At 54.5% G+C, this 27,223-nt stretch overlaps 1 protein-coding gene across 8 annotated transcripts in view; it reads left to right on the forward strand.

Moving 5' to 3' along the window:
• KCNN3 (potassium calcium-activated channel subfamily N member 3) overlaps nucleotides 1-27,223 on the forward strand; it is a 140,426-nt gene that overhangs the window by 15,991 nt on the left and 97,212 nt on the right. For all 8 annotated transcript variants that reach the window (XR_005067178.1, XR_005067179.1, XM_037050631.1 and 5 more), the window contains exon 2: nucleotides 25,269-25,364. Coding sequence is in view for 6 of the 8 variants with exons in the window: in XM_037050631.1 (XP_036906526.1) it covers nucleotides 25,269-25,364 (96 nt within the window). In the remaining 2 variants the exon portion in view is untranslated. The remainder of the gene's footprint in view (nucleotides 1-25,268; nucleotides 25,365-27,223) is intronic.

The following is a 27,223-nucleotide window of genomic DNA, read 5'->3' on the forward strand; positions in this document are numbered from 1 at the left end:
CCAAGCCTTTTACTCTGGCGGGTCTCGTCTGGAAAGGGGCCATGGTGTGGGCCCAGCGGGAGCCTGTGTGGAGAGGGTGCTTCGTCAGCTGCGATATGCTGGCAAATGGGAGGCGGCGGGGTGGTGGATGTTCTGCCTGACATTGAAGGGTCGTTGTCAGAGTGGGAGAACCCAGGGGGTCCTCTGCTCTCCTGGGGCCGCGTGGCTGTTCCCAGGCCTGCTCCATCCTGCTTCTGGTTTTGTGTTTCATTGGTCAGGTGGAGGTAAGTCTCCATCTGGGGAAGATGGAGTATGCAGGAAAATGCAGGGCTATTATTTTTGTGCCGTGTGAGTGGGCAACAAAGCCGGGAGAGTGGCAGATTTCCTGGCAGGGGAGGGGTGGCTGAGCGTGCCAGCCTGGGCATTGCTAGCACCCTTTCAGGGCGAGTGGGCCAGGGTTCCTCAGTGGCCACCGCAGGAAGTAAATATTTCTTCTGAGCTCAAGACTAGACGGGAAGAGATGGGACTTGCTGGAGGGGAAGGACCTACACCCATGCACTGAAGTTCCAAGGACGCTCTGCAGGCAGGCCTTCACTGACACCGTTCTGTGCCAGGCACTGGCCTCAGAAATGCTGGGGGACACAGAGATGGACAGTATATGTTGAGGGGTGGCCTGGCCTCCACTACTCTGTGGAGAGGTGGAGTGTGACAAGTGTGCTGACGTGGTGCAGCGCCACACTAAGGGCACATCGGTGACCTTTCATGTCTAGAGTCTTCTGAGAGGACCTGGGCTGGGCCTTGAAGGAAGGTGGGGTTTCATGAGGCGAGAGGGAAGGAGGGTTCCAAGCTGAATGCACAGTCTGGGCAGATGCCCAAAGTTGGAGAGTGCCAAGTGTTCTCAGGAGGGGGCAAAGGAGCTGAGTTTTCCTGGAAGTGTTGGGAAGAAGAGGCTGGAGACGGCCGTGGACCCTGCAGAGGATGGGTGATAACAGGAGGAAGCTCCAAGTGGGGAGGCCGGTTAGAAGGTTATTGCAGTAGTTCTAGAGAAGAAGTAGAGGCTCGAACCAGGCTAGAGGCAAAGGGAAGGGAAGATGTGGGAGCAGGTGGGGGCTTTTGGGAAGGCAGGTAATGTGCTAGGCCTCACGCCTCCCCACCCTAGTTAGCTAGGTTGCGTGTGACGGTGGAAGTGAGTGCTGTGGCCTGATCCCCTCACCATGCGGCTGAAAACCAGCCAACCAAACAAAAACAACAAGCCAACAAACACGCCCTTGCTGGGAGGATGGGAAGCTCTGAGCACTCGCCAGCCTGCCAGTCCCAGGGGGCGGGTGGCACAGCGCCCATGCCAGCCACCCTGGCTGGGGGGCTTTCCTTCTGGAACCCACAGGGCTCAGTTCTGGCCTTCTGCCAGGCCTGAGGGAGATGGAATACACCCTCTTCCTGCTCGTTTTCAAAGATATGGGAGGAATGGCAGCCGAGGGTTGGAGCCAGCTAGGCTTGGGCTCACATCCTAGCTCTGGTGCCGACAGGCTGTGCGGTCGCGCAGGCCACCTGGTCCCCCGGGCCTCAGTGTCTGTGTGTGTAAAGTGGGGGTGATGATGCCGAGCCACGGGGTGGTTGTGAGAGCGGATTAAATAAGAACATAGTGTGATGCTCTTAGTTCAACAAATGGCCACTACGTTTAATGAACAAGACATGGGCACAGACTGGCCCTGCCAGGTGGGGAGAGACAGGACTGTGTTGTCTTTGAAGGAGGTGGAGACCTGGGGACGGGGGAGGTGGCGATTCTGGCCTAGATTTGAGGGGCCCGAGGGGTCCCAGGCACATATCTGAGGCATCAGGCAGCACTGGGGTCTCCTGGGCACGCAGCTCCCGTGAACAACCCTTCCTAGCCAACTGGAAACGAGCTTTCCAAAACACTGGCCTCACTGCCGGCGACCCCAGGTGGTGCCCAGGAGTCCGTTCTTGTGGCTGGCCCAGCCTCGGTCCGCAGTGCCCCAGTCGGGAGCCTGGATGGCCTCTGCCCTGGGCTCTGGCCAGCCCCGCTCGGACTCCAGAGGGGAAAGGGTCCCGGATCTGGGACTTGGCCTTCACACGGCTTGGCCTCTTACCCCTCAGGCGTGTGGGCTCTCACAACATGGTGTTGGGGCCGAACAGCATCCGGGCCACGCCAGCACTCAACACACGTGCACCCCTCCTTCAGCAAGTACAGTAGGCAGTTAGGGTGGGGCTGCCCCGGGGCGGCTGGACTGCCTGCATTTCCCAACTGTGGGGGGTTGGGTGCATGCGGGGGATGGAGGGGGCCCGTGCTTCTAAGGCCACACTTTCCCTCTGCCCCTGGCTGCTGTTCTGCATCCCTTTGCCTTCTCCTCTCCGGAGATGTAACCCATCCCTTTGGAAATGGCTCAGCTACCTCAGGATGGGGGTGTGCCTTGGGCGGGGGGTGGGCCGCCCCTGTGTGGACAGTGAGGGGCACACTGTATGGAGAGTGAAAAAAGAGTAAAACTGACTAACAGTTGGTCTGCTTTCTCTTTTCTTCTTTTTTTAAGATTTTATTTGTTTTTCTGTAGAGGGGAAGGGAAGGAGAGAGGGGAAGAAATATCAATGTATGGTTGCCTCTCATGCGTCCCCTGCTGGGAACTGGCCTGCAACCCAGGCCTGTGCCCTGTCTGGGAATCGAACTGCTATCCTCTGGTTTGCAGGCCCACACTCAATCCACTGAGCCACACCAGCCAGGGCAGTCTGCTTTTTCTTATCACTGTTCGCTGCCTCTTAGAAATACTGCCAGTGATAGAACCCTCCTCCTCTGGGGACAGATGCGCCGTTCCCTGCCCTTGGTGTCGCCCTGCCTCCTGGTTGTCCAGAAAGGGGCCCAGGAGGGAAGCTCACTGGGTCCTGCCGAGGACGAGAGATGATGTGGAGAGTGAGCCATTTATGGCTGCAGTGGGAGCGTGAGTTTGGAGCCCTGGAGACCCCCAGGCAGTGTGGGGGGACAGAGTGGTGGTGAGCTGCTGCAGGCAGTGCGGGTGAGGGCCGGGAGCTCAGGCTGGGGGGCACTGCCCAGGCCCCCTGGACACGGCAGGGAGAGGGTGTATTCTCTTTCCTTGGGCTTGGAGGGAGGCCAGTGCTGAGCCCTGTGGGTTCCAGAATGAAAGCCCCCTGGCTGGAGTGCTGGTGCCAGCTGGTGTGGGCGCTGTGCCGCCCTGCACCCCCAACCTGAGCAAAAGGAGCCAGGCTACCCTGGGGCTCCGGAGCTGGTGGGGCTTGGGGAAGCTGGAGGTCTGCAGTGGCGGACACTGCTCCACCCTGGTGACTAGGATGTGCATGGGGGTCAAGCCCAGCACTTTGGGGTTTACTCCCGTGATTTAAAGAGGTTTCCTTGCCGGGCTGCGGGACGGGCCCATGTGGACGGTTGTGGGGGAACCTCTCTCGGCTGGAGAGGCTAAGTGGGTGCAGGGGAGGAGAGTGTGTCCCTGGGACAGTCTGGGGCACTGGGCCCTGGAGCCCTGTGGAATGGGGGTCCGGTGGTGTTTGGCCCCTTTTCTGCCTGAACCCCTTGGAGTGTTCCTTGCCAGGGGGCAGCCGGCTTGGATCTGTTCTGGGTCAGACACCTGGGCGCTTGCTATTTCTGGAGCAGATGGGGTTTAATGAGGATGGGTCTCAGTGGCGGGGCCCCTACTGTGGGGAGAGCAGAGACCTTTGGGACTCAGGGGAATCAGGGCACTCCTCTGGATCTGCTCCCAGGAGCAGGAGCGCCTGGTTCTGTCTGGAGCCACTCGGAGCCAGAGTGGGCTGCTGCATGGCTGTCTGGGGCTCCAGGGCTGAGCAGCCGGCTGCGCTCAGCCCTTCAGCACTTCCCAGAAACCGGTGGCATCGGCACAGTGCTGGCTGGCTGTGCGGAGCTGGCAGGGTGCAGTGCAGGAACAGCAAACAGGCTTTATCTGGGTGTCAGTTCTGAACGACTGGTATGAGCTTCTGGAAGGGCTGTGTTGAGAAGGGTTCTGAGGCACAATCTGAGCTTGGTGGGAAGAGTGCTGTGATTGACTTGTGATGTCTATGCTGGGCCAGGCAGGGTGGAGGAGTGGGTAGGTGTTGGCCATCCTTGGTATAGTGAGAAGAATTAGGAGAGCCTGTTTTTGACCCCACGGGAGTAGCCTTTACCTCTCCGGGACCCAACTTCCTGCTCTAAAATGGGGGTAAAAGTGTTGCTTTTCCAACCTGGCAGGCTTAGGTGGGGCCTGAGAGAGTGGAGTGAAGGCCCTTCATAGTCCAAAAAGTGACACAGGTGCAGAATGGGGTTCTTAGTCTCTGAATCACTCAGGAACCCAAAATGACCTAAAAATGCTGTCTGCAGTCTCTACTTCCTCTGCCTCACTGAGGACCAGTCCACCCCACAGTTTGCGTGCTCAAAGGCATGGCCAACATGGCCCGGCACTGTGCGGGGCCTGGCACCCAGGCCCTTTGGAGGCCCCTGGCCAGCGTGGCCAGCCGGGAGTCACTTTGTTTCTCTCAAGACCCTCTCCCCAGCTTAAGTAAGATATTGAGATCGGTTTTGTGTTTAATGAGAAAAGGACAGAAAACCTCTCCCATTGACTCTTATTCTCTATTAAAGATAGTAAAATTACTTTATAAAGTCGGAAAGCCTGACAAGAGCACATGCTAATAAGGCATGAATTATGGAAATCTGTACAGTCACTTGATTTGCATAATGAAGGGGCTGGAGCAGGGTTGGGAGGGGAAGAGTGGGGCTGAGGGTGCCTGCCCAGATCTGCGTAATGGGGGACACCGTTCTCTTCTCCTTCCCCACCCCTCCTGGCCTTGAAGGTGGCCCACCCCTCAGCTTTCCCCGCTGGCCCCGTGCCTGTCCCTCTGCCACCTGGCTTCTGTCCGGGTGCCCCCCTCCCAGGGGTAGTCACCGAGGCAGGGGCTTGCCACCCTGTGCTCACCTCTCATGTGGAGCTTCATTAAACCTCCCAGCTGCGCCTCTGTGTACAGGCAGCCTCTCCTGAGAAGTCCCCCGGGTCATTATTTTTCCGAACGTCTGTCTCACTGAGATGGTGGACTTCGTTAAGTACTGTCTGGAGTTGTGACTATTGCCAAGTGCCTTTTTCTCTGGCTTAAGGGAAGGAGGGCGCAAGGATGGCGGGGAGGAGGAAGCTCCTTACCTCACCTTGCTGCTGTCTCTCAGGCTGTAAAGTGGGCTCCACAGTGGGCTCCACCTCTGCCTGTCCCTCCCTGTCTCCCTGGACCCTTGCTAACCTCGGGACTGAATTTGAAGAGGGAGACTGAGGCCTGACCTGGTGGGTGTTGCTTGGAAGCCTGGGCAGGTGTGGCTCTGACTGAAGGGGTGCAGCCGTGGAGGTGGCTGGTCGCCGGCATGTGTGCTGGTACAGCAGCCGGCTTCCCCAGGAAGCTCTTGTTCTGGGGAGGGGGGCGTTCTGCATGGTGGATGCAGAGACCAGCCCTGGTGGAGCGTGGAGAGGGAAGTCTAGCTTCCGCAAAGGCTGAGCGGACTGTCAAGGCCGCACACAGGCCTGGGTTCAACTAAATTCGATGCACTTTCTAAGCGCTTGGCTCTGTGGGCTGCAGATCATTCTAGGTTCTGGGACCATGGGGATAAAAAACCCCTCAGCGCTCCCATTTACTGAGGTCCTATCCCCGGATCAGGCCCTGTGCTGTGCCGCTTGTTTAAATGAGTCTCCTCAATGTTTACGGCAACTTTATGAAGTCACTATTTCCCTTTTTTATAGATGGGTAAGTTGGTGCTTGGTCGTGAAGCAGGGCATAGCCAGGTCTTCTAGCTCCAGAGCCCATTTTCCCGCCCCCGATGCATCGCTGCTTCTGCTGACCCCGGTCAGACCCTTCCCTGAGTGTCTCACGGTCAGAGGAGTAAGCAGATGGGGGTATGGTGAGTGTGACGCCTGCAGGGAGAGTTTGAACCAGGATCAGAAGTAGCACGGAGCATTTACTTGTGTCAGGGAGGGCCAGGGACAGTTTACAGAGGGGGTGGCCCCTCAGTAACGCACAGAAGAGCAGCCAGATTTTGTCTGGCACTTGGGCAAAAGGCCAGTGCAGCTGCAGGTCAGTGGGTGGGGGCTTTCGGGTGAGCAGGGTAATTCCTGCCACTCTCAGCTGCTCTTGCCCCACTCACCGTGGGGGTTGGGATTGGGTGAGGTGGAGCTGATGGAATTTAGCTCCAGCCCTGCTCAGGGGACCTTGGCAGGGACAGGCCGGCAGGGCAGATGCGTGGAGCTGCCCCAGGAGTGACTCTCCTCGGCCCGTATGTCCAGCAGGTGCACTGGCCACCCTGGCCCAGCCAGGCAGCCCTGAGAGAAGGGGTCTCTGGGTGCCTGAACTGCGTGCGGACTCTGATGCCTGAGGTGAGACCACACCCACAGCTTTCCAGACCCGGGAATGGGGCCACCTTCCGAGCAGCCCTGGGAATTGTTTGCATTGTGAAGGACGGGGCTGGAGGGGAGGGATCAGAGGTGCGGAGAAGGGCAGTGACTTGCCCCTAGTCACACCTGCTCACTTCCCCCAGCACCCTGTGTCAGCACTCTCTGGTGGAGTTGGCTTCCTTACATCTCCCAGCCGCCCTTCTGTGTTTAGGCAGCTTCCCCTGAGAAGTGCCCCAGGCCATTATTTCACTAAATGTCCATCTCACCGAGACAGAGGACTTCGTTCAGTGCTGTCTGGCCTATGGGAAGTGAGGGTGAAATGTCAGCGGGAGGAGAGAACCCCTCGCCTGCCCCCGCTGATGTCTCTTAGGTTCTCATCACAGGGGCCCTCCTGCTGTGTTTTCCTCACACCTGGCCAACCTGGCAGGATATCTTAGGCCCAGGCTTCTTTCTGGAGACAAGTGAAATGGAAATGTCAGGTGAGGAAGGAGCAGAACCTCCAGGTCCTTCACACATGCCCAGCCCCTGGTCTCCAGCCCTGCCCCAAAGTCCTCGTTCGTAGCCACAGTCAGCGCGTTCCAACCAAGGAGTGGGTGCGGAGCCGCAGAGCAGTGCATGGCAGACCATCTTTGTGCAGGAGGTTTGGAGAGAGGGGGCTCCACGTTAGAGCCACAGAGGCGTGAACTGAAATCCTGTCTTTATTGCTTCTAAGCTGTGTGACTTTAAGCAAGTGACTTAACCTCTCTGAGTGCCAATTTCTTCATTAATAAAATGGGGGTAATAATAATACATACCTCAGTGGTTCCCAAAGTTTGCTACATTTTAGAAATACCTGGGATCTTTTAAAAAAATGCTGATGACTAATGTCCAGCTTCTGACCTTCCGTCTCACTGGTGTGGGAGGCAACCTGGACATTAGGAGTGTTAACAACTCCCCAGGTGATACTAGTGAGAAGCAAAGGCGGGATCCACTGGCATAAGGTCAAAGGGGTCTTACAGGGGTGATGCAGGTACCTGGGAGAACTCAGTGCACGGAGGTGATGGCATTTTATCTGCCTCCCTGCCCCCCCCACTCACTGCAGGGGCGGGTGGGAGTGGGGACATTCCCGTTACTCCACGGTTGGACCCCCCAAAGTGGCGGTCAGTGCCCATCTCTACGGAAGAGCCTCTTCCCGACCCTCCCTGGGCCTCTGCAGCCCCGGGACAGCCTCCCCGGGAGGCCCCAGAAACTCACGATTAGATGGGGTTCCCGAGAGGGGAGCCCATGATCAGACCTCCTGAGTCTTCTCTTGGTGGCTTTGGGGACCGCAGGGCTGGTCCGTACAAAGGCCTTGGGGAGTCAGAGGCCTGTGATGCTGGTCCTTGCTGCGCCCAGTCTGGATTTGGTGGTCTGATTTGGGGGGCTCAAGGGAGGAGGGTGCTGGTGGCACAGAGTAGGGGGGGGCTTCCTCTTTGGCACAGGTGGAGGCAACCTGAGGTGGAGGCCGTGAGGGGAGACACATGTCCTTAGATCCCTTGGCTGTCTCCACAGGAAGCTGTGCATCACTGGGCTGACAGGAAGGAAATGACTCTGCCTTTTGGGGAGACTGACTGACTGCGTGGAGGGGACAGGTGTTTGCTCGCAGAGTCTGCTGTCCACACAGGACTCTCTCTCCCCTAGGTGGTTGCTCCCCGTTTATTTTCCCTGGAATGACAAAGATTGACTTTCGCTAACGAGGAGCAGTGAGAGGGAAGCGAGAGGGGCCCTGTGAGATTTCAGGAGGTGGGAAGCCTTCTGCTTTCCATCAGCATCTTTCTTACCCAGCTGCCAGCTTTGGGGAAATGGAAGGCGACCAAGCATTTTGTGGTCTCACGTGCTGCTTTTCCTCCATTCCCAGACCACACCTTCACGAATGCCTTTGATTTCTGCTTCTTTTACCAGCCCCAAACACAATGAATCTTTTAATAGCACAAGGCCTTTTGGATCTCTAATCAATCGGTTGCCAAATCCTCTCCAAAGTGCACTCAGAATAGATGCTTTAAATAAAATATATTATCTTTAAGCCAGTGTAAACCTGTGAAATTTGTACATTTCTTTTAGAGCATCTCTACAAATTTTACAATATTGAAATCACCACCCAGTGACCTTTCAGAAAATACTAGATAAATTGCAAGAGACAAATAAACAAACCAAACTGAGAAGTACAATTTTCAATGCCTTTCCTGCTCAGTTCTCAGGCTGAATTTTTGAAATCCCTGTCTCCCCGCCTGCCCTTCCCCAGCTCTGGGACTACCCGACCCTGCTTCCCTGCTCCCGCAGGAACTGGTGGTAGCCCGGGTGCCTTCTGAGAGCCACTTGAAGCTTGGAGAGGCAGCTCTGGTATGTGGCTTCTGGCACCTTGTCCTGTCTGTGTTTGTCTCTGCACTTCATCCTTCAAAACACTCCCACTAGTGGCCAGAGCCACCGGAATGCCCTTGGGGTGGCTGGGGCCCCTCTGGCCAGGCCCGATGCTCTGCTGGCAGAGACGGGAGCCCCCCTGCCACACGGGGGCCGCGCCCAGGGCCCTCCCTGCGGAGTGTTCTCTGTGTTCGGGCCAGCCCTCGGTTACCACCCTCGCCCCAGCCAGGTCACGTCCCCTCTGAAGTCTCTCCGCATTAGGCACCCTCCCTCCCTGGTGGTGTGCAGGGGATATCAACCAGGTGTAATAGCCTGTTCATACTTTGTGTAGGAAAAACAGAATTTGGAAGGCAAGGGGTCTGTAAAATCACATGACTTAGAGTCCCTGAGGGGTCTTCCGGCAACTCGCTGCTACCCCGTCCAGTGCAGGCCCTGGAGACTAGGAGCAGTGATGGGCTGGTGCCTGTTTCCTGGAGCCTGTTAACTGCAATTTGCTAGGTGGCAGTGGGCACACGTCGACAGGCTCACTTCATGGGTAAGTAAGCTCATTTACCAGCCCGGCTGCTTTGCCATCAACACTCAGTGACCTGCGTTCATGTCCACCGGAGGTGGTAGTCACATCCCCTGGGTCTCAGCTGCTGTTTTCCCAGCAGAGACGCACCTCACATGACTCGTGGTGGGGCCTGAGACCCTCCACGCTCCCACCTGGGGATGGAGAGAGACGAGAGGGAAAACAAAGGTCCGAGTGCATCCCGGCCCTGCTGGCCCTTCCTCAGGCTCAGTAGCACCTCAAGGAACATAGGCAGGCACTATCAGTGCTTCCCAGGGGCTCATTCACTTCTTAATTTGATAATTAATTTCGCGAACATTAACGGCTTTTTTGCACTATGCTGGGTGTGGGGGTGGGGGAAAAACTAAAGATGAAAAGAGCTGGTTCCCACCCTCAAAGAACTCACAGGCTGGTGTCTTCCAGACACACCAGGTGTCCCTGGTGGAGGAAGCCCAGAGGAGGGGGTGGGAGTGGGAATAGTGCAAGCACATTTGGGTCTTGAATGTGTCATGCCAGGAGAGGAAGGTCACTCCTTCCCAGAGATGTCAGAGTGCAATGCATTTTGGAGGCATGTGGATGTCACTCATTGTGCCTGGAGTGTGTGGTGTGAGGGGGGCTGGAGAGATGGGCAGGGTCAGATTATGCAGGCATTTTGCTTAAGGGTCCACATTCATCCCAGAGGCCGCAGAAGCCATAGAGAGCCTTCAGGCAGAGGGGCGGCACAGTCCGTGCTCTGTATTGACCGTGGTGGAAACTATGCGCGGTAGCAGGAGGCACTGAAGCAGGGGTCGAGGGCGCTCAGTTCTAACTCCAGATTCTAAGTCTGGCCCTAGCATCTGGGTGACCTTGGCCGAGTCTAGGCCTCAGTGTCCTGGCCTGTGAGATGAGAAGACTCTCAGGCCTGTTTCGGCTCTGATACTCTCCCACCCACAGCTGCCTCTCTTTTGGGCCCCCATGCCTTTGTTCTGCACTTGTCCGCCCACCTCTGGCTGCCCGACCCATGTCGCCTGGCTGTCCCACCACACTCAGCAGCTGGTGGGAGCTGGAGGGAGAGGGGTGAGTCCTCCAGGAAGAATGCGCGCTCCTAGCCTCCTGTAGTTCACGGACTGCCTGGCCTTTTCCAGCCCTGTGGGAATACCTTTCCCGTGGCCCCAGCTCACCTGGCTCCCCACAGCTCGTGGCCCTGGCCCAGCTGGGTTTCTTCAGTGAACCGGTTCATTGCCATGGGCCCCAGTCCCTAGTCTACATGGTCCCAAGTGAAAGGATGCGGTGGATTTGGAGTGGCTGCCTGGAAGCCAGGGACATCTGTGTGGAGAGATGTCAGTGCCTTTGGCCTGAGCAGTCTTTTTCTTTAGCTCTGACCTGGGTTTTAAAAGCTTGGTGTGTCGTCATCTGCAGTGGTGGCCCAGGACGCCTGGCATCCGCTCTTCCTCCCCAGGGACCCGGGAAGCCACTTCTGCAGGAGCCCTCAAAGGTGGCAGTGCGTGCAAGCAGGTTTGTTCTGCTGCCTTTTTGGTGTTGGTGCTCCGTCCTAGAGCGGCTCCAGGCTGGGGGGCCGGGAGGAGGGGTTGTCTGGGCTTTCTGTTTTCCTGGTCTTTGAGGAAAACAGCTGTTATATTTAAATACTCAAACAATGGATTCTAAACAAATAAGTATCTATTTAGTCAGTGGATGAGGAAATTAAAAGTGACTCAGATTTCCCCCCTCATTCTAAGTGCTATTTACTACCTGAGTGATCAGACCTGAACAGGGGTAATTTTGGTTGATTCTCTTCTCCTTGAGAACGTGGTGTGGTATTTCATTCATTCATTCATTCATTCATTCACCCACTCATTCATCCATCAAGTATTTATTGAGTACCTGCTACTATGTGCCAGGCCCTGAGCAAGATAGTGGGGACAGGGACAAACAGGATGAGCCCCTGCCACCAAGCAGCCCAGAGTCTGGGTGACCCCCCATGTGCTGGGTGATCCCAGGGGCTCCCACACAGTGAGTTTCATTTAGACCCAGAAGTTTTAACTGACAATCCTCACCCCAGTTCCCAGAAAAGAAGGAAGTAGAAACGGTGTAAAGGGAAGAAATACATGCAAAAAGAGTGAGTGAGGGTGGAGGAAAGAAGGAACGATGGAATAGAGGAAGTAGCAAATTTCCCGGGAGGGGGGCCCTCTAGACAGCCCCCAGGTCTGTGCTGCAGCCCATGGCTAACTAGCGAGGCCCAGTGGAGGGCGAGGCCCTGTTCCCTCTCAGCTCTGCCCTGGCAAGCTGGGTCCTAGACTGGCTACTCCCTCTTGTGCCTCAATTTCCACAACTATAAAATGAGGCTTTGGACAGGGGGATCTCAGAGGCCTATTTTCAACGAACACTCTGTGACCAGTGCAGGGCTCAGCAGATGTGAGGCAGGAGCCCAAACAAAGGCCCTTCAGGTGGAAGACACGCTTCCTCTGGCTCTTCCCATTGCAACAGCGAGACACCCAGATGGGGCCTGTGGGGGTCTCACCATCTCCTCACTAGCAAGAGGTGCCTTCCGCTGCTCTCCCAGCTGAACACAGACGGGAAGTTCTGGGTCTCCATGTTTGTGAACATACTTTCTGACGTGGGCACAGCCTTGCTGAAGTTTCTTTTCTTTTTCTTTCTGCCAGTAAGGCCACTTGAAATGCTGAAGTGCAGGACTGTGCTTGACGCACTCGTACCCCTGGTGTGTCGGGCTGCCCTGGCAACCTGCCTTCCTCCTCTCAGGCCCCGCCCCCCAGGCCTGGCCGGCTGTGTCCAACCCCTGGAGCTGAGGCGCTCCCAGGCAGCTCCTACTTATCAATCTATAGAGAAGGCAGTATTTTGTCAATGCAATGTTGGAAGAATTGGGGTTCCTGACTGTGACCTTGGGTGATTGCTTAAATATGCTGAACCTCAGTTTTCTCATCTGCCAAATGGGAGTGGCTCTGCTGATCTCCCAGGGATCCAGTAGGAAATTGCACAAGAAAATGCTTCATAAACAGGGAGGCCTGAAGCTGACATGTGGTACACAAGGATTCAGTATCGAATATTCTGCTATCCAGTCCTCTTCACAGTTATAGCCTCCTCTGTGCTGAGAAATCGAAGCCATGAAGGCTTAAGGCAGGCTAGGCATGTGACTGAGATTGTCAGTAATTGATGGAATAAACCTTAAAGGAGGGAAGTATAATTGTAATTAATCCAGGCACTGTGACACTGCCCTGCTAAAAATAGTGTCTACTAATAATTGCTTTGATTTAGCAAAACGATGCCTGTCCGTGAGCCTGGGGGCAGGGACCTGGCAAAGGGTCTGCTTGTGGCAGCACAGACCTCCCCCGACCCCATACAAAGCGAGTGTGGCAGCTGGGAGACTTGGGGGCAGAAGGTCAGGGAGGGGCCCGAATTCTCTCACTGTGTGGCAGCAAATGGCATGTATATAGGGTAATCATATGATTTATTGCCTAAACTGGGATACTTTTGAGAGTATACCATTAATAATTACTGCTCAAATCCACAACTACACCAGACAACAAGTATCAGTAGACTCCCCCCCCCAGGCGAACGGGGGTGTATGGCTTCCCTGCGCAGAGGCCGTTTTAAGTTCATGGGAACCCTCGGCACCAGAGCGTGTCCACATTCACTGTCTGGTCCTCCGCCTAACAACTCTGGAAGGAGGGAAGGATTTTTCTTCTTATCTGATGGATGTGAAAGATGGGACGGAGCCAGAGCAGTCCAGCTGTGATCTTTGGCCTGGCCCTCCCGGTGGCTGACCCCATGCAGGCGGAGGACAGTGGCCGGGCTTGGGAAGCTCTCTGTGCAGGGGAAGAAGTAGGACTCTGAGGGAGAGAGCCTGCAACTCCAGTGCAGCAGCAGCCAAGGGACCACGTCCACCGGGGGCACAGGGCGCAGGTCCAGCGGGGACTTGCCCGAGTTGTCTCTGATCCTGCGCTTAGAGTCGGAAGCCTCCTGCACGCACTAGCTACGTGATCTCAGCAAATGCACCACTGCTCCATGCCTCAGTTTCCTCATCCCTTGCTGTGGGGGTTAAGTGAGACTCCGGGTGAAAATGGGTAGGCTCAGGGTCTGACCCGCCAGGCCCTCTGTAAACCCTTGTAGACTTTGACTCTGGAGAGAATTCCCAGAAGTGTCCCCTTTAGGGAGCCACTGGCATCCTCATGTCCTGAAATAGTTTTAACTTGAGCTGCTCGGTGGATGAGCTCCTGCCTTGAGATCGGGACTGCCTCGGTTTCTCGGAGGAAGGATGTGGATGAAATCAATACGCAGAGAAATTCAGAGATTCCTGACCCCTGCAGGCTGTGGACAAGCGACTGCAGGCACTGTTTGAGGCACCTCCAGGCCCTGAGACTCCCTTGAAGCTCTGCACAGGCAGGCAGCCCGCGTGGGCCTGGGGCCTCGGCCTTCTTCTGGGCTCTGGGATGAGCTTGCCTGAGCATGGGCAAGAGACACGGCTTGCGTGGTGCCCCATTGCTAGAACTGACGGCACCTCAAAGCAAAAGGCAGGTTGGTTGGCAACGGTTTGGTGCCAGGGAGCTAGTGAGGAAAGGAGAGACTTATAAAAGTGCAGCGTCCACCCTATAAATAGCTGTGTTTGAGCTCCACCACCTCTGTCAACACCATCCATCATATCTGAACAATTGAACAGCCTCTGCCAGGCGGCTAGGAGTTACCAACTCAGGCTGGGCCGAGTTTCTGAAAAACGGTATTTCTACTTCTTGTGCTGCTCTGGAATGCCAGTTGTTTTGTGCCAAATGGTTATTTTTCCAGACCATTTCCTTTTATTTATGTTTCAGTTTTTATATTTTTAAGCTAAAAGAAGATGGAGAAACTAGAGCAGGTAACTATTATCTCTGATTTGCCCTTGAATGAGCTGTACAAGAAATATTCATTCTCCAAACCTGAAGTGAGCATTTGCAAAGAGGGGCGGAGCAATCAGACAGAGTCCTGCCCCTTTCCCATGTCTGGGCTGAAGAACAGGCAGAATGGGGACGTGGGGGAAATACTGGCCCAGCCCTCCGATGACCTAGGGCAAGATCAGCACTCTCTGTTGCTGGTGGACAGCCTTGGGTGAGGCAGAGCCTCCCCCTGGCCCCAAGTTTCCTTGCCTGCAGAGTCGGGTGCCGGACTAGAGACCCCTCCCAGCGAAGCCTGTGCGCCGAGTGCAGCACTTGCTGTCTCATGTTTACTGGCAAGAACATGTGTGGAAGTGGAAGGAAGGGGAGGCTGCCCGCAGAATGTGGCAGGGGAAACACAGACAGGGCTGTTCTCTATCTGGGGGGCTCCAGAGCAGCCTTCAGAGGCGTCTATGGGGCTGCCCAGGCTATTGTTTTTCTCACCATATGGGACTTCTGGGCAACTTAAATTTTTCACTGAACCTGAGCACTGCCAGGCTCAGGGGATGGTTTTGCCTTGTGTGGGTGTGAAGATGGGTTTGCCTCCGGGCAGCAGGCAAAGAGGTCCACTGTGGAATTCTCTGAGGCTGGAAGGTACAGGTGATACCACAGTGCTGCCTCCTGTGCAGCCAGAGGCAGGGTCTGCAGGGAGAAAAGAGGGAAGTTGAACTGGAGGGGGTGATGAGGCCGAGATACAGGTGTAGCGGGGTTGTCTGCAGGCCTTGCTTTGTGTCTTTAAAACCTACACATGCTTCCCTGTCAGGCGATGCAAGTCAGCACTCTTATTCCAAGGTACATCCATCTGCAGGTGAATTTACCTAGTCCACTGCGGTCGGTTGGCCATACACAGCTCTTGCAGGAAAGCCAGGGTCTGGTGTGTATCATGGCCAGGATGGGGAGAGAGGAGCCCAGGACTGGGCTGGTTCAGCTCAAGCCAGAAGCCCCATGAGCACACACGGGATTTTGCAGAGCAAAGTGATTTCTTGCTCTTTTATTGGTTTGGGGGCCAGAAAGGTTTCACTAAGAGAAAATAAAATTACTTCAGAGCAAGCCATCCAGAAAGCATTTTTACTCGTTTCATTCTAGAACATTGGAGAGAATGGAGGCTTCTGCAAGCTGCAGGAACTATGGGGGCCGTGGTCTTGGCGAGGGAAGCAGTGGCCGTGTGTAAGGAGGACCCCTCATGGTGATGACAGGCCTCTGGCTCCCTGTGGCTTGGGGTCCTGGCTGCCAGGACGGCGACTAGGGCTGGGGCAGAGGCCTTCAGTGTGTGCTTCTCCTGAAAGGCAGGTGGGAGTCGGGCCTTTGGAATGAGATGCAGTGGCAGGGGTGCATTTATCAAAGCTGGGGAGGGCAGCGGGGGCTTTCTGGCACTGCAGAGGAGTGGAGCTGCTGGCTGGCCAAGAGCACTCATTCTACGAGGAGGAGAGGAGGAAAGGCAGGCGGGAGCGGATTGCTTATTGGAGCGGGAACTAGGGAGCCAGGTGGGGCACTTGGAGGGGACTTCCAGCATGGGATGTAGGCTTTTGGGAAACAGCTAAATGTAAGGCTGTTATTTGCATAAACAAGGAAGACGGAGTGGGCAGGGCTGCTGACCCTGTGAGTGTAGTCCTGGGGGCCCCAATATTTGGGTTCCAAGCTTTGTTGCAGCACAGGCTGCTGCTGTATGCTAGGGGCCTAGCCAGCCACACTGGGCCACAGTACCCTTGTGTATAACAAAGGCTGAGGGACTAGCTGATCTCCAAGTGCACCTTCAGGCCTGGCATTCTGTGTATTTATGTGTTTTTGCGTTGGGGAGGAGCTCTCTATCCAAGGACATCACGCTGAAGCTTCAGAGGCATTGGTTTGTTTCGCTTTAAGTAGGGGCCAAACACCTAAGAAAGCTGAAGCCAGATCTTTGAAAAACAGCCTTCCAAAATAGAGATGGAATGCTTCAAGAGGAAGGGAGTTCTCTGTCCCTGGAGGTAATCAAGCAGAGACTAGAGGAGCACATGCTGGGAATCTTAGAGAGGAGAGTCATGGGCCATTGAACTAGATGGCTTTTAGTTTTCTTTTACTCCAAGGTTCTGGGGCGTCATCGCCGACGTGTATGGCTGCCTGTTGGGCGGCACCTCGTCCAGGCCGTGATGGTGGATGGCGGCCTCAGCCTTCCGGGCTTCGCACTGTACTCCTGAAGCAGCAGTTCTCATGCCTGGCTTGCCTATTAGGATCGCTGAAATATTTTTTAATTTTTATTTTTTTAAGAATTTTTAAAAGGTTGTATTTATCTATTTTTTAGAGAGAGGAGAAGGGAGAGAGAAAGACAGGGAGAGAAACATTGATGTAAGAGACCTGGATTGGTTGCCTCTCGTACACATCCCGACTGAAGGCTGAACCCACACTGCGGACATGCGCCCTGACTGAGAGTTGAACCGGTGGCCTTTCGATTTGTGGCGCAACACCCAGGCAGTGGAGTCACACCGGTCAGGGCTGAAATTTTGTTTTGAATGTCAGTATCCGGGCCTCACCTGCGGAGATTCTGATTTAATTGCTCCAGGATGGAGCCAACGCCCCTCAGTTCTGGGGGGGCCTGAGCTGTTGGTGCCTGGCCGGTTCCCACCCCACCCTCGGATTCCCTGATGGGGAAGAGAAACAACCCCTTCTGCTGTCATTCTGCCCCAGCACAGGGCTCAGGAGTTCGAGGCCGTGTTTACCCTTCCGTGTTCACTCACCCAACCAACACTGGCCGAGCACTTATTTTGTGTCTGGAAGAGTCTTCGGAGGGCCAGTTCGGCTGCGTTCAGCGCGGCAAGCACCGCACTGCCTTTAGAAAGGCCTCCCTGTGTTGATTTCTCTGTGCCACACTTAGCACAGTGCCTGGCACATGGCAAGTGTGTAGTGCAAAATTTGATCGAATCATGTGGGCTCTTTGCCAGTGTCATGAACGAGGCAGGAAAATACATGGACTTCTGGTGTGCCAGTTCCCCTCTGCTCAGACCTTGTAAAGGAACCCATCTCCTTAATTGGAGTCATGTTTGTGGCCATAGGGGTGACTTGTCTGACTTGATATTTTGGTGGCATGATCTCCCAGGTGACCTTTTTTCCTTCCTCGGGGCATCACACAGTGGGAGAGCCAGGGCCTGGGGAGGATCGTTTTCTCTTAATTGGTGCCCCAGCCATTGTGCTCCACTAAACATTACCAGGCCACCCTCTGCTCAGACCCGAGTGCCCTTGTTATTAACTGCATGATGTCCCTCACACATCAGGTTCCATCTCCTTCTGGGAGTGACAGATCGAAGGCCACAGAGAACTGCCCCAGGCCAGCTCGACGTGCTGAGCTTTATTTTGAGACCGTTGGCCTCCTTCCCTCTGCAAGGACTTCCTGCCTGCCCCCACTTCAGGGCACTGGTCTGGGCTGCACTTGCAGTGATGATGCGGATTCCCAGGCTGACCTCGGGCTTAGCGGTAGCACAGCTGGGGCCTCTTGGGGAGCAGGTGCGATGGGGGGTTAGCCGGGCCTGGGAAGCTGGGCCTGGGAGGGAGACGTTCCCATGGCCGCTGTCCCACCTGTCTCGAGACTCACGCTGTGGACAGAGCAAGGACCTTTGGGTCTGACTGGGTTCCAATATGCCCTTCACTTCTTTCTTGCTTGGGGACAGTGGGCAAGTGACTGGAGCTCCTTGGGCCTCTGATGGGGTTGCTCTGAGGCCCTAAAACAGTCATAGCAGTGCCCGGCCCGTGGAAGCTCATGTTGAATATTAGCTGCTATTTTTATCGTGTCCCTTTGGTTTTCAAACATTTGGAGTTTCAGGGTAGAAGTGTCTATCTGCTTGACACATCTCAGAATTTTTCTCCCTTCATTCAAATATTCAATATCCAACTAATGTTTCTTGACCTACTATGTGCTAGACAATGTCTTAGGCACAGAGACATAGAAGTAGACAGATGAAGTTTAAAAACCCTGCCCTGCTGTGGCCTCCATCCTGGCAGGTGGAGACAGTGAACATCAGCGGGTAAATGGGGCTCGAGAGGGACAGGTGCTCTGGTCACCGCAGCAGAGAGAGCGGCCGACAGGGTGGCACCAGGCGGGGTCTGTTCCAGAAGGTTGTGAGGCCCAGGCGAGGATAGTGGGGTTCTTGGTGCAGAGGTTACCTTGCATGGCATCGAGTCCAGGAACAGACTGCCACGTTAGATGGTGGGTCTAAGGACCCAAGGACTGAGGATGGGGTTCCAAAAAGCCATCTTTCCATGGACATAGGGCAGACCACCCCCCCTTGTCCTGGTCAGCTGTCTCAGAGTGTCCCAGCCGGGTGTTGGACAGAGCGGATTGTGTGGGCGATAGCGTTGGCTTTTCCTCAGGAGGAATCTGCCTCAGGCATCCCCCAGGCGCTGGGGCAGGGCGAGCAAGCCGGAGCAGAGGCTCCCTGCGAGGTGACCCGGAGGCAGGAAAGGCCGAGGGATATTCAGCTCCACATCCAGCCTCTGGGGACTAGTGAAGGCGTGCCCCCCCCACCCCCCCAGCCCCCCCACACACAGGGGGCTTGGAGTATCCAGACCTGGCGCTTAGCTCTGATGGGTGCTGAGCAGGAGACGTGACCCCTCATCCACTCAGCGCATGCGGAGTGCCGATGCTGGAGGTGCGTTCAGCAGCCCTCACTGAGCTCATCTGCACTGGCGTTGGAATGCGAGTTTTTCCCCTGTGTGAGAAAAGGGTCCGTTTCTCCACGTGCATTGTTTTGTTTCATCCTCCGGCCCTGCAGGTAGGTGAGAGGAGGCCCTGTTAGACCTGGCCTAACAGGGAAAGGGGCAGAGGCCCAGAGAGGTCAAGGGTCAGGTCCAGTGTCACATAGTCAGCGAGCAGTGAAGATGTGACTTGAGTTTTGGTGGTTTGATTTAAAATCCCACGTTATTTAGAGTTTTTTAGAGAGAGAGAGACAACGATGATCTTCTTTGTGAGCTGTCTCGTCCTGTCTGAGGAGAGGGTGGCGTGAGTGAGTTTACGCTCACAATTTCGTCCTGTACAGAAACACTTGGGAAAAGAAAGGGAAGGTGTGGAGTGTCTTATGAGCTGGGTGTGTGTCATGGCCAGTGTGCTTTGGCGCCACTGGCCGTTCCGCTTAGCTGAACTGTAGGGACTGTTTGTTCCAAGAGTTGAATTTTACTGGGGAACTGAGACCTAGAAGGGTGAAGTGACTTATCCAGAGCCAGGCGTTTTCCATGCAGGGCCCTCAGACCCAAGCCCAGGGCCCAGCTCGAGAGCCCTCCTGGTTATGAAGCATCCTGGGTTCTTGAAACTCGTCCCTTCCTAGGCGTGTTGGAGATCTGTTCCCCTTGCGCTCAAGTTGGACATTCCAAAGGATGCAGAGGGTCAGAGTGATTCCACTCCGGACCATGAGTGGCCAAAACAGGGTTCTGGTGGCCGACTCCTGGTAGGAGCCAGGCTGGGCAGTCACTCGGAGGTTGCCAGGAGGTGCCGTGATTATACTTTAATCAGGCAGCTCAACCCAGGAGGGTGAGGCTGAGCTAAGAGATGACCGTGAAGGTGAAAGACCCAGAGAGTGGATGAGAAGAACCCATCTTGAGAGAGGGGCAGCGTGCAAGGAGGGGACGGATGAAAGCAGGGGCTTACCGCTGCTGCGGGGGCCCCAGGTCGAGGACAGAAGCCTCGCCTCTGCGGACTGCAGCAACCAGGAGTGCAGTCCTACCTGCTGGTGGACGAGGGGCTGGTTTTAATCTGCATAGCATTAATTAGCAAGAGTGTCTAATTAGGACAACCATGACGGAGTCATAGTATTAAGCTGATACTGAATATCAATCAGTTTTGGAGCCTCTCCATGAAATTGAAGGAAAAGTTGACCTTATTAAACATAAAAGATTTTTAAATCAATTATTTCCCAGGTTGAAAGCACAAAACATAGATCTTAATTCAGTAAATACAGACTTTAGATGGTATCACCTCTTCTCCTCAGGGTTCCAGCCAGTGACAAAAATCATGAATGGACCACATGTCTGCGCACGCACACGCATGTTGGTGTGTCAGCTTGGCTGGGGAAGGCATCTGCACATGTTTACCTCAGTGAAGCTGGTATTTCACTTCTGCCCAGGTGCCTCCAGGACTCTGCCTGCAAGCACAGTTTTCTGTTCCTTTCAAATGTTCCAAACAGTAAAACACATTTAGAACTTCAGTGTTTCTGGGAAGATCTAGTGTGATCATTGCAATTCCGGCCTGTCTTTGGAAGCCACAAGGCAGGCAGGAGAGCAATTTACTTGGCCGGCTCAGAAACTGGGAGCACACCCCATCATACTGCAGAGCTTGCGGAGGAAGGCCTGGAACGGTCTGGGAGTCTCCTTGCAGACACCACAGGCACAGGCCCGGCCTTGGGGCAAGAGGGGGACTCGGCGGGCAGCAAGCGACCTGGAGGTGGGCAGGTCTGGAGTAAATGCCAATTTCTTCAGTCCTGACTTCGCCATTTGTTGGCACATCCTTGGGCAAATGAAGTAATTTCTCAAGGCCTGTGTTTCCTCCCCTGTGAGAGCAGGCTGGCCATGCCCTCCTTGCCTGCAGGCCCTATGCTTTACCACAGGTGTTGTCAGTAAGGAAACAGAACCGTGGAGGGCAGCCTGAGGGCAGGCTGAGGGCCCGGAACAGAGCAGAGACCACGTGGGTGTGGGTGTCCTGTGAGTCACCCTCCGACTCTGTGGTACCCCATGGCTGTAGCCAGCCTCCGCTAGAAAGAGAGGCACCCCATCTCATGCGGAAGCCTGGTTTGCTTGCAGGAAGGGGAGGAAGAGGGTACATAAACAAATCTGGCCTACAGCTAAAACCTGGCCTAATGTGTGACCCCAGAAAAGCCACTTTACCTCTCTGATCCTGGGTTTCCTTGTTAGTAAAATGGAGACATTATTACCTCTTCTGCAGGGTACGGATGTGCGTTGAATTGTGTGCACGCCTAGTCTGAGACTGGTACACAGTCAGTCCTCAATAAATGTTGGATAAAAGTAAAAGCACTATTGCTAAGTAGTTTCAGGAAGTACTTAAGCACCTATTGTGCTCAGAGTGTCTGAGAGGGTACGATGTCGACGCAGTGCTCCCCAAGCCCGCAGCTCCCTCTGGCAGGAGTGTGTGAACTTGGGGTGTGGGTGGAGTGCCCTGCCTGACGCTTCATAGCACAGTTCTGTATTTTCAGTTTTTTTACATTAAGAAGTAGCGATTTAAACATAATTGGAAATGTACCATGTACAGTTTTGGAGGCTGGGTTTTTCACTTGATATTACCATATTTCAGACTATAAGATGCACCCCCCCCCCCAAATTTGAGAGGAATAGTGGTTGTAATGCTGCTGTTGAGTTCTGTTTACATTTACATTGGTGAAATATTATGTTATTTATGTTATTAAGTATTTTACCACATTTTTTGCTTCAAATTTTTTTTTCCTATTTTCCTCCTCTAAAACCTGCATGCGTCTTATGGTCCAAAAAATACGGTACATCCTGAACCTTTCCTCCTGTTGTCAAATATTCTGAATAGAAATGGTTTTAAGTGACCACACAGTGTCGCATTGCTGGCTGTTCTCAGGTTTACTTGACCACCCCAATATTTGGGGGCATTTATGAATAAATGGCTTAAAAACAACTCTTATTTTTTAAAAAAGATTTTATTTAATTTTAGAGAGAGGGGAAAGGAAGGAGAAAGGAGGGAGAGAAACATCTATGTGTGATTGGCTGCCTCTCGTATGCCCCCTACTGGGGACCTGGCCCACAACCCAGGCATGTGCCCTGACTGGGAATCGAAATGGCAACACTTTGGTTCACAGGCCAGCACTCAATCCATGGAGCCACACTACCCAGGGCTAAAAAATACTCTTATCTATTGGAACGTAATTCCTAAGCATTCCTGTGTATTAAGGATTATTACTCTGTTGTTGAAAAGTTCTGAGTTGCAGGGGAGAAGGATTGACCAGTTGATCACAGGACTCCCTTCCAGCCCAGTGGATCCCATGGGTCCTCGGGTGGGGTGAGTGGGGAGAGCAGGTGTGGCAGGCGCCCCAGCCCATGGTGTGTGGCAGCTAATTAGCCAGCTCCGAGTTGCTGTCATTGCCCAAGAACCATATCGATTCCAAGCGTCATTGGAGTCCAGGCAGCAAAGAAAAGAGGATAATTAAACATTTTACCAAATAGACAACATTTCTAGTCCAGCCAGAATGTGTTGACATGTTTTCCAGATATTAAAAGTGGTTGATAGTTGATAGTTCATTTTTTATTGATGCGTGAGAGAGAAGCAAAGAGATCTGTAAAGCAGTGAATGCTCCTGCTGGTCCCCAGCACAGCTCATCTCCCCACGGGGCTGGAGCTGGCCAGGCCGGCGCACCAGCCTGAACACTGAGCTGGTGGGAGTCGCCTCTTCTGTAGAGGCTCCGGGTTCTAGAACAAAAGGAAGAGGCCGAAAGGAGAGGAGACAGCCTCTGGCCCCTGTCCCTTCACCTCTTCCTCTAAAAATGACAGAAATAGACTTGGATAGTGAATTCAGTTAATTTCTGCCAAAAGAAATAAATGAGAGGTCGAAATATGCAGCCTCTCCTTCCCAGGGGAGGCACGATGCTCCCCAGATGCCTGCAGACCCCTTTGAGGAGAAAGTCATGGTCATTTCTAGCCCCAAACATGGTGAGCTGCTTTCAGTTGATTCCTGTAGGGAGGTTTGTCTCCTCCTAAAACGGTCTGAGTGTCCCTGGACTCACTGCCTGCTCTGTCAGTCCTACCTAGGCCTGTGATTTGGGTCACATTTCAGGCATTGAGTAGTGCTTTTGGAGGCCAGAACCTCTATGAGGCCTGGAACCGCGACCGGTTTCTCTTTGTGTCCGTAGTTGGAGCAGCACACGGCCCATCCCTGCGCGTTTGTGCGAGTAAATGAATGCGGGCTGCTCCCCATTAAACTGCAGACCATGGCAGAGGCTGGAGGAAAGCCACTTACGTGTAGATCACCATCCGGGCAGCACAGAACGGAGAGCTTCCCCCACAGGGGACGACCCACACAGTGTAGAAAGTTGGAGTTGGTGTGTAAGCCGTGCGGGAAGCTCCTGGTGGGCAGGGGCTCTCTACAAATATTTCACAGCATCCAGTACCGTGAAACATGTCGGACATGTAGTAGGTGTGCAGTGAATGAGAAGTGGTTGGAATTGTCATGAATGAATTAAACAACGAATGAATGAGCTACTTCCTTGGTTTGCCCTCGGATCCCCGGTGCTAGCTCATGCCTGGAGTAAAGCAGGCCCAGGGACTGCACCAATGAATGCACGTAGGTCAGCAGATACTAGGGACAGCTGCTCCGTCCCCTCTCAGCCTGCAGAGGGTGGTTGGGGGCACTCTGTCTTGAAAACTTTTTCTTTTTTGTTTAATCTTTCCTTGAGGATATGTTTTATTGATTTTAGAGAGAGAGGAAGGGAGGGGGGAGGGAGAGGGAGGGAGACACGCTGGCTGACATGAGAGAAACGCTGGTGGGCTGCCTCCTGCGTGGGCCCTGACCGGGGATCACACCCGCAGCCTTTCGGAGCCTGGGATGACGGCTGGACCAGCTGAGCCACTGGCCAGGGCTGAAAGCTTTCTTGACAGTGACATCTCCCTCTCTTGATTCCCCCGACCTGACCTCAGCTTTATTGTAGATTTTGGCAGGCCGTTAATTGTGTCCCACCTTTGAAACACCTTCCATTATTGTCCTAGGCTGTCATTTGGGTCTGTGTAATGGACACTTCTCACTTTTCTACTGTTTCCCATTGGAGGGTGGGCCCGAGGGCTTGTGGGCAGTGCTGTGATCTGGGAGTCAGAGGCCTCAGCTTTGAACTCTTTCACAAGCCGCTCCCCTCTCTGAGCCTTTGCCTATGATGCTATAAAGCGGGGAGCGAGGCCAAGGGCTGCTGTGAGGAGGGATGAGACCCGGTGTGTGAAAGCACCTCATAAACTACAAGGCGCTTTACTGAGAGAGGGTGCCATTATGACCCCAGCTCTGGGAGCCCAGGGCCTGTTTCTCATGTGACATCCATGTCTCAGGACACCCAGGTCACCTGCGTTTCATCTGCTCCCTTTGCTGAAAGCTGGGCTCCTGCCTTCCTGTGGGGTTGGGAGCAGTCTCTACTCGTTGGCTTTCGAATGCCCGGGAAGGCACAAAGTCACCCTGAATTTGTAGAGGCGGCAAAGCAGATGCCGGTGGTGGCTGACCCTTCTGTGGCCAGGCACTGGGCCGCGCACTCACATGCACCAATTTCCTTTATTTTCCACAGCAGACCCATGAGGTAGGTTATCCCCACGTGGCACCAGAGGCACTGGAGCGAGCAGCCCAAGGTCACGCAGCTAGTGGCCATGTCAGGGTTTGGACCCCTGGGCTGGCCCCAGAGCTCGAGCTCCCAACCGTGTGGGTCTTCAAGCTGCCCTGGGGCTGAAAGCCTGCAGTGTAGGCCACGTAGCCCACCCGCATCCCCTGCCCTCCACGGATGGTCCCTCAGGGCCCTTCTCCTGCTCAGGACTCCTCTTCGCTCCTTTGCTCAGCCCCTTTCTCTCTTTGGTAGCTCCTCTGTCGCCCTTGCTTCCCTCTGTACCCTTGACCTAAAACAGGAAATGAGAGCAGCTGCCAGGACAATCTAATTCATTCCTGAAAAAGTTCTGCATGGTCAAGGATAGAAGGACCTCAGGAATCCTCTGGTTCAGAATCGTTAAGAGAAAAGAGAGGCCTGCGCTGGCACAGTGCTGATGCCCAAACCATTTAATAGCAGCACGAACAAAGAATTGTGTTCGGATGACTTATGAGCAGAGAGGCAAAAATTCTAAACAGCACATCAGCAAACTGAATCTAGCCATGTATAACAAACATAACATATCACACCCGAGTAGAGCTCATCCCAGAAACGCAGGCATGATTTAACCCGAGAGAACAGAGGCTGGGGTGGGGAGCCACTGCTGGGGTGGCACCAGCCCAGGGCCCAGCCTGAGGCATTTTCTGGTGACAGTCCCTTCTTTGCCCCCAGGCCTCCACCTTTCCTTGGCCTCAGAGTAAAATGAGATGCCCCATTCCTCCCTAATTCTCTCTCTCCGTTTCTCCTGCAGGATTCCATGTTTTCGTTGGCCCTGAAATGCCTTATCAGTTTGTCCACCATCATCCTCTTGGGCTTGATCATCGCCTATCACACTCGTGAAGTCCAGGTAGGTGTCCTGGCCCTTACCTCTCATGCGGTGACCATTTTCTTTCACCTGGCTGAGCCCGTCCCTACCCTCAAATCACCTTCTAAGCAGCTAAGATGCTGCTTAGATTTCATAAGATGGTGTCCAAGATTGTGGCTCTTCTAAGGAGTTGGAGCCTCGTGGGAGAGGCATGGTGAGGCTGCCCTGTGGCTGTGGACCAACTGAGACATAATCTTCATTGGGGGAAGCCAGAGGCGAACATGGCTTTATGGTTTAGGGGTACTGTGGGAGCCCCAACAAGTTGCTTTGACTTTTCTCCCTCACTGGATCCTTTCTGAACTGGAGCCACAAATACCCCCAGTGAGATAGACCCACGCGTGTCCTCCTAGGCATGTGTGTCCTCCTACGCGTGTGTGTCCTCCTACGTGTGCGTGCTCACATGCACACACACACTGCACCCAACACCACCGGGAGTCTGTATTTCCATGTGGTGTACACTGTACTGCCTCTGGGCCCCATCCAGGGAAATACTGGCGGGTGTTTGGGGGGCACTCCCGGTTGGCTGATGGAGGGAAGATGGCTGGGCCTGGTCTGGAAAGAGCAGGCGGGAGTGAGCAGGCCTGTGGCATCTTCTCCTGGCAATGGGTTTCCTCCATCGCCAGCCCTGCTGTGCTGGGCACCTGGGTATCCAGGTGTTTTTTCTCACACCTGTGAATCTGGATGTACTCCTAGTCCGTTGGCTGGAGGAGCACAGATAGATTCACGCCTGGGCAGTGGCAAGAGAGTGACAAAGGCCAGGACTCAGAGGCAGGACCACGGCAGTCAGGCCTCAGCCATGACCTCTTCTCACAGTGTGTCTGGCCAGTCCTGTGACCTTTCTGGACTGTAACATGCGAACCTTTTTTCATCTGGAATATGAGGGTTTGATTCTACGTTTCACTGGTCGTTGTGAGGGTGCAGTGAGGGGCATGTGAGAGAATGCTTGGCGATCCAAGTAATCTTTTGTTACTCATCGGTTTTGGGGCGGGTTTGCCGCACAGAGAGATGTGGTGTGCGCAACTCCCGCTGGAGGGTGGGTCGGCTTTCCTGCTGAGTGTAGGGACACTGCTGTGGCTCCGGGCCACCGTGGCAGGGTTCCAGTCTGCCGACGACCAGATGGCACTGACCCAGAAGGCTGGGACTGTTGAGTCTCTGGAGGCTGTGGGTGCTCAGAGAGATGTGCTCTGAGGCTTGACAGTCCCAGATGCCCTCATGGAGCCTGGACTGGACAAAGCACATGGCTTTCAACCTAGACTACTGTCCAGTCAGCCCAGGAAAGGGGCAGGAGTGTGGGTGGAGGGGCAGGAACCAAGACGGGACCCGGGACCAAGACGGGACCCTGAGCCACTCCAGGCCTCAGGCCAGATTTCAGCTTTCCAGACCAGTCACAGACCGGGGAGCCCCGCAGCCCCTCTCAGCCCCTGTGTCCTCGTCTGTCGGGAATCTCTCTTGCTACAGATCACCCTGACCTGTGTGCAGAGAAGATGGCAGAGTCATAAAGTCCAGCCACCCACCAACATGAGGGAGGGGGAGAAGAGCAGGTCCCAGCCATGGCTCGCACTAGGGCCCTCCGAGACTCACTGCTTCCTTGTTGCTGACAGGCCAGCACCTAGCTGGGCACCCTTTGTCTCATCCTCAGCTCACGGCTAATCTTTGCTTTGTCCTAATTTTGGGCAGTAGAAGATGCCATTTAAGTCACTTACCTTGGCCTGGCCTCGTGGTTTGGAGAGACGAAGTGGAATCAATGGTTGGAACCCTGGCTGGGACACTTGAGCCCGAACGACCGTGGGCCAGTGACAGCCTCCCTGGGCCAGTTTCCCGTCTGACGTGTGGCTGTCACA

The sequence above is a fragment of the Sturnira hondurensis genome, unplaced genomic scaffold, assembly GCF_014824575.4.
Source record: "Sturnira hondurensis isolate 20B ecotype Veracruz unplaced genomic scaffold, ASM1482457v3 Scaffold0006829, whole genome shotgun sequence".
In the NCBI taxonomy this organism is placed as follows: Eukaryota; Metazoa; Chordata; class Mammalia; order Chiroptera; family Phyllostomidae; genus Sturnira; species Sturnira hondurensis.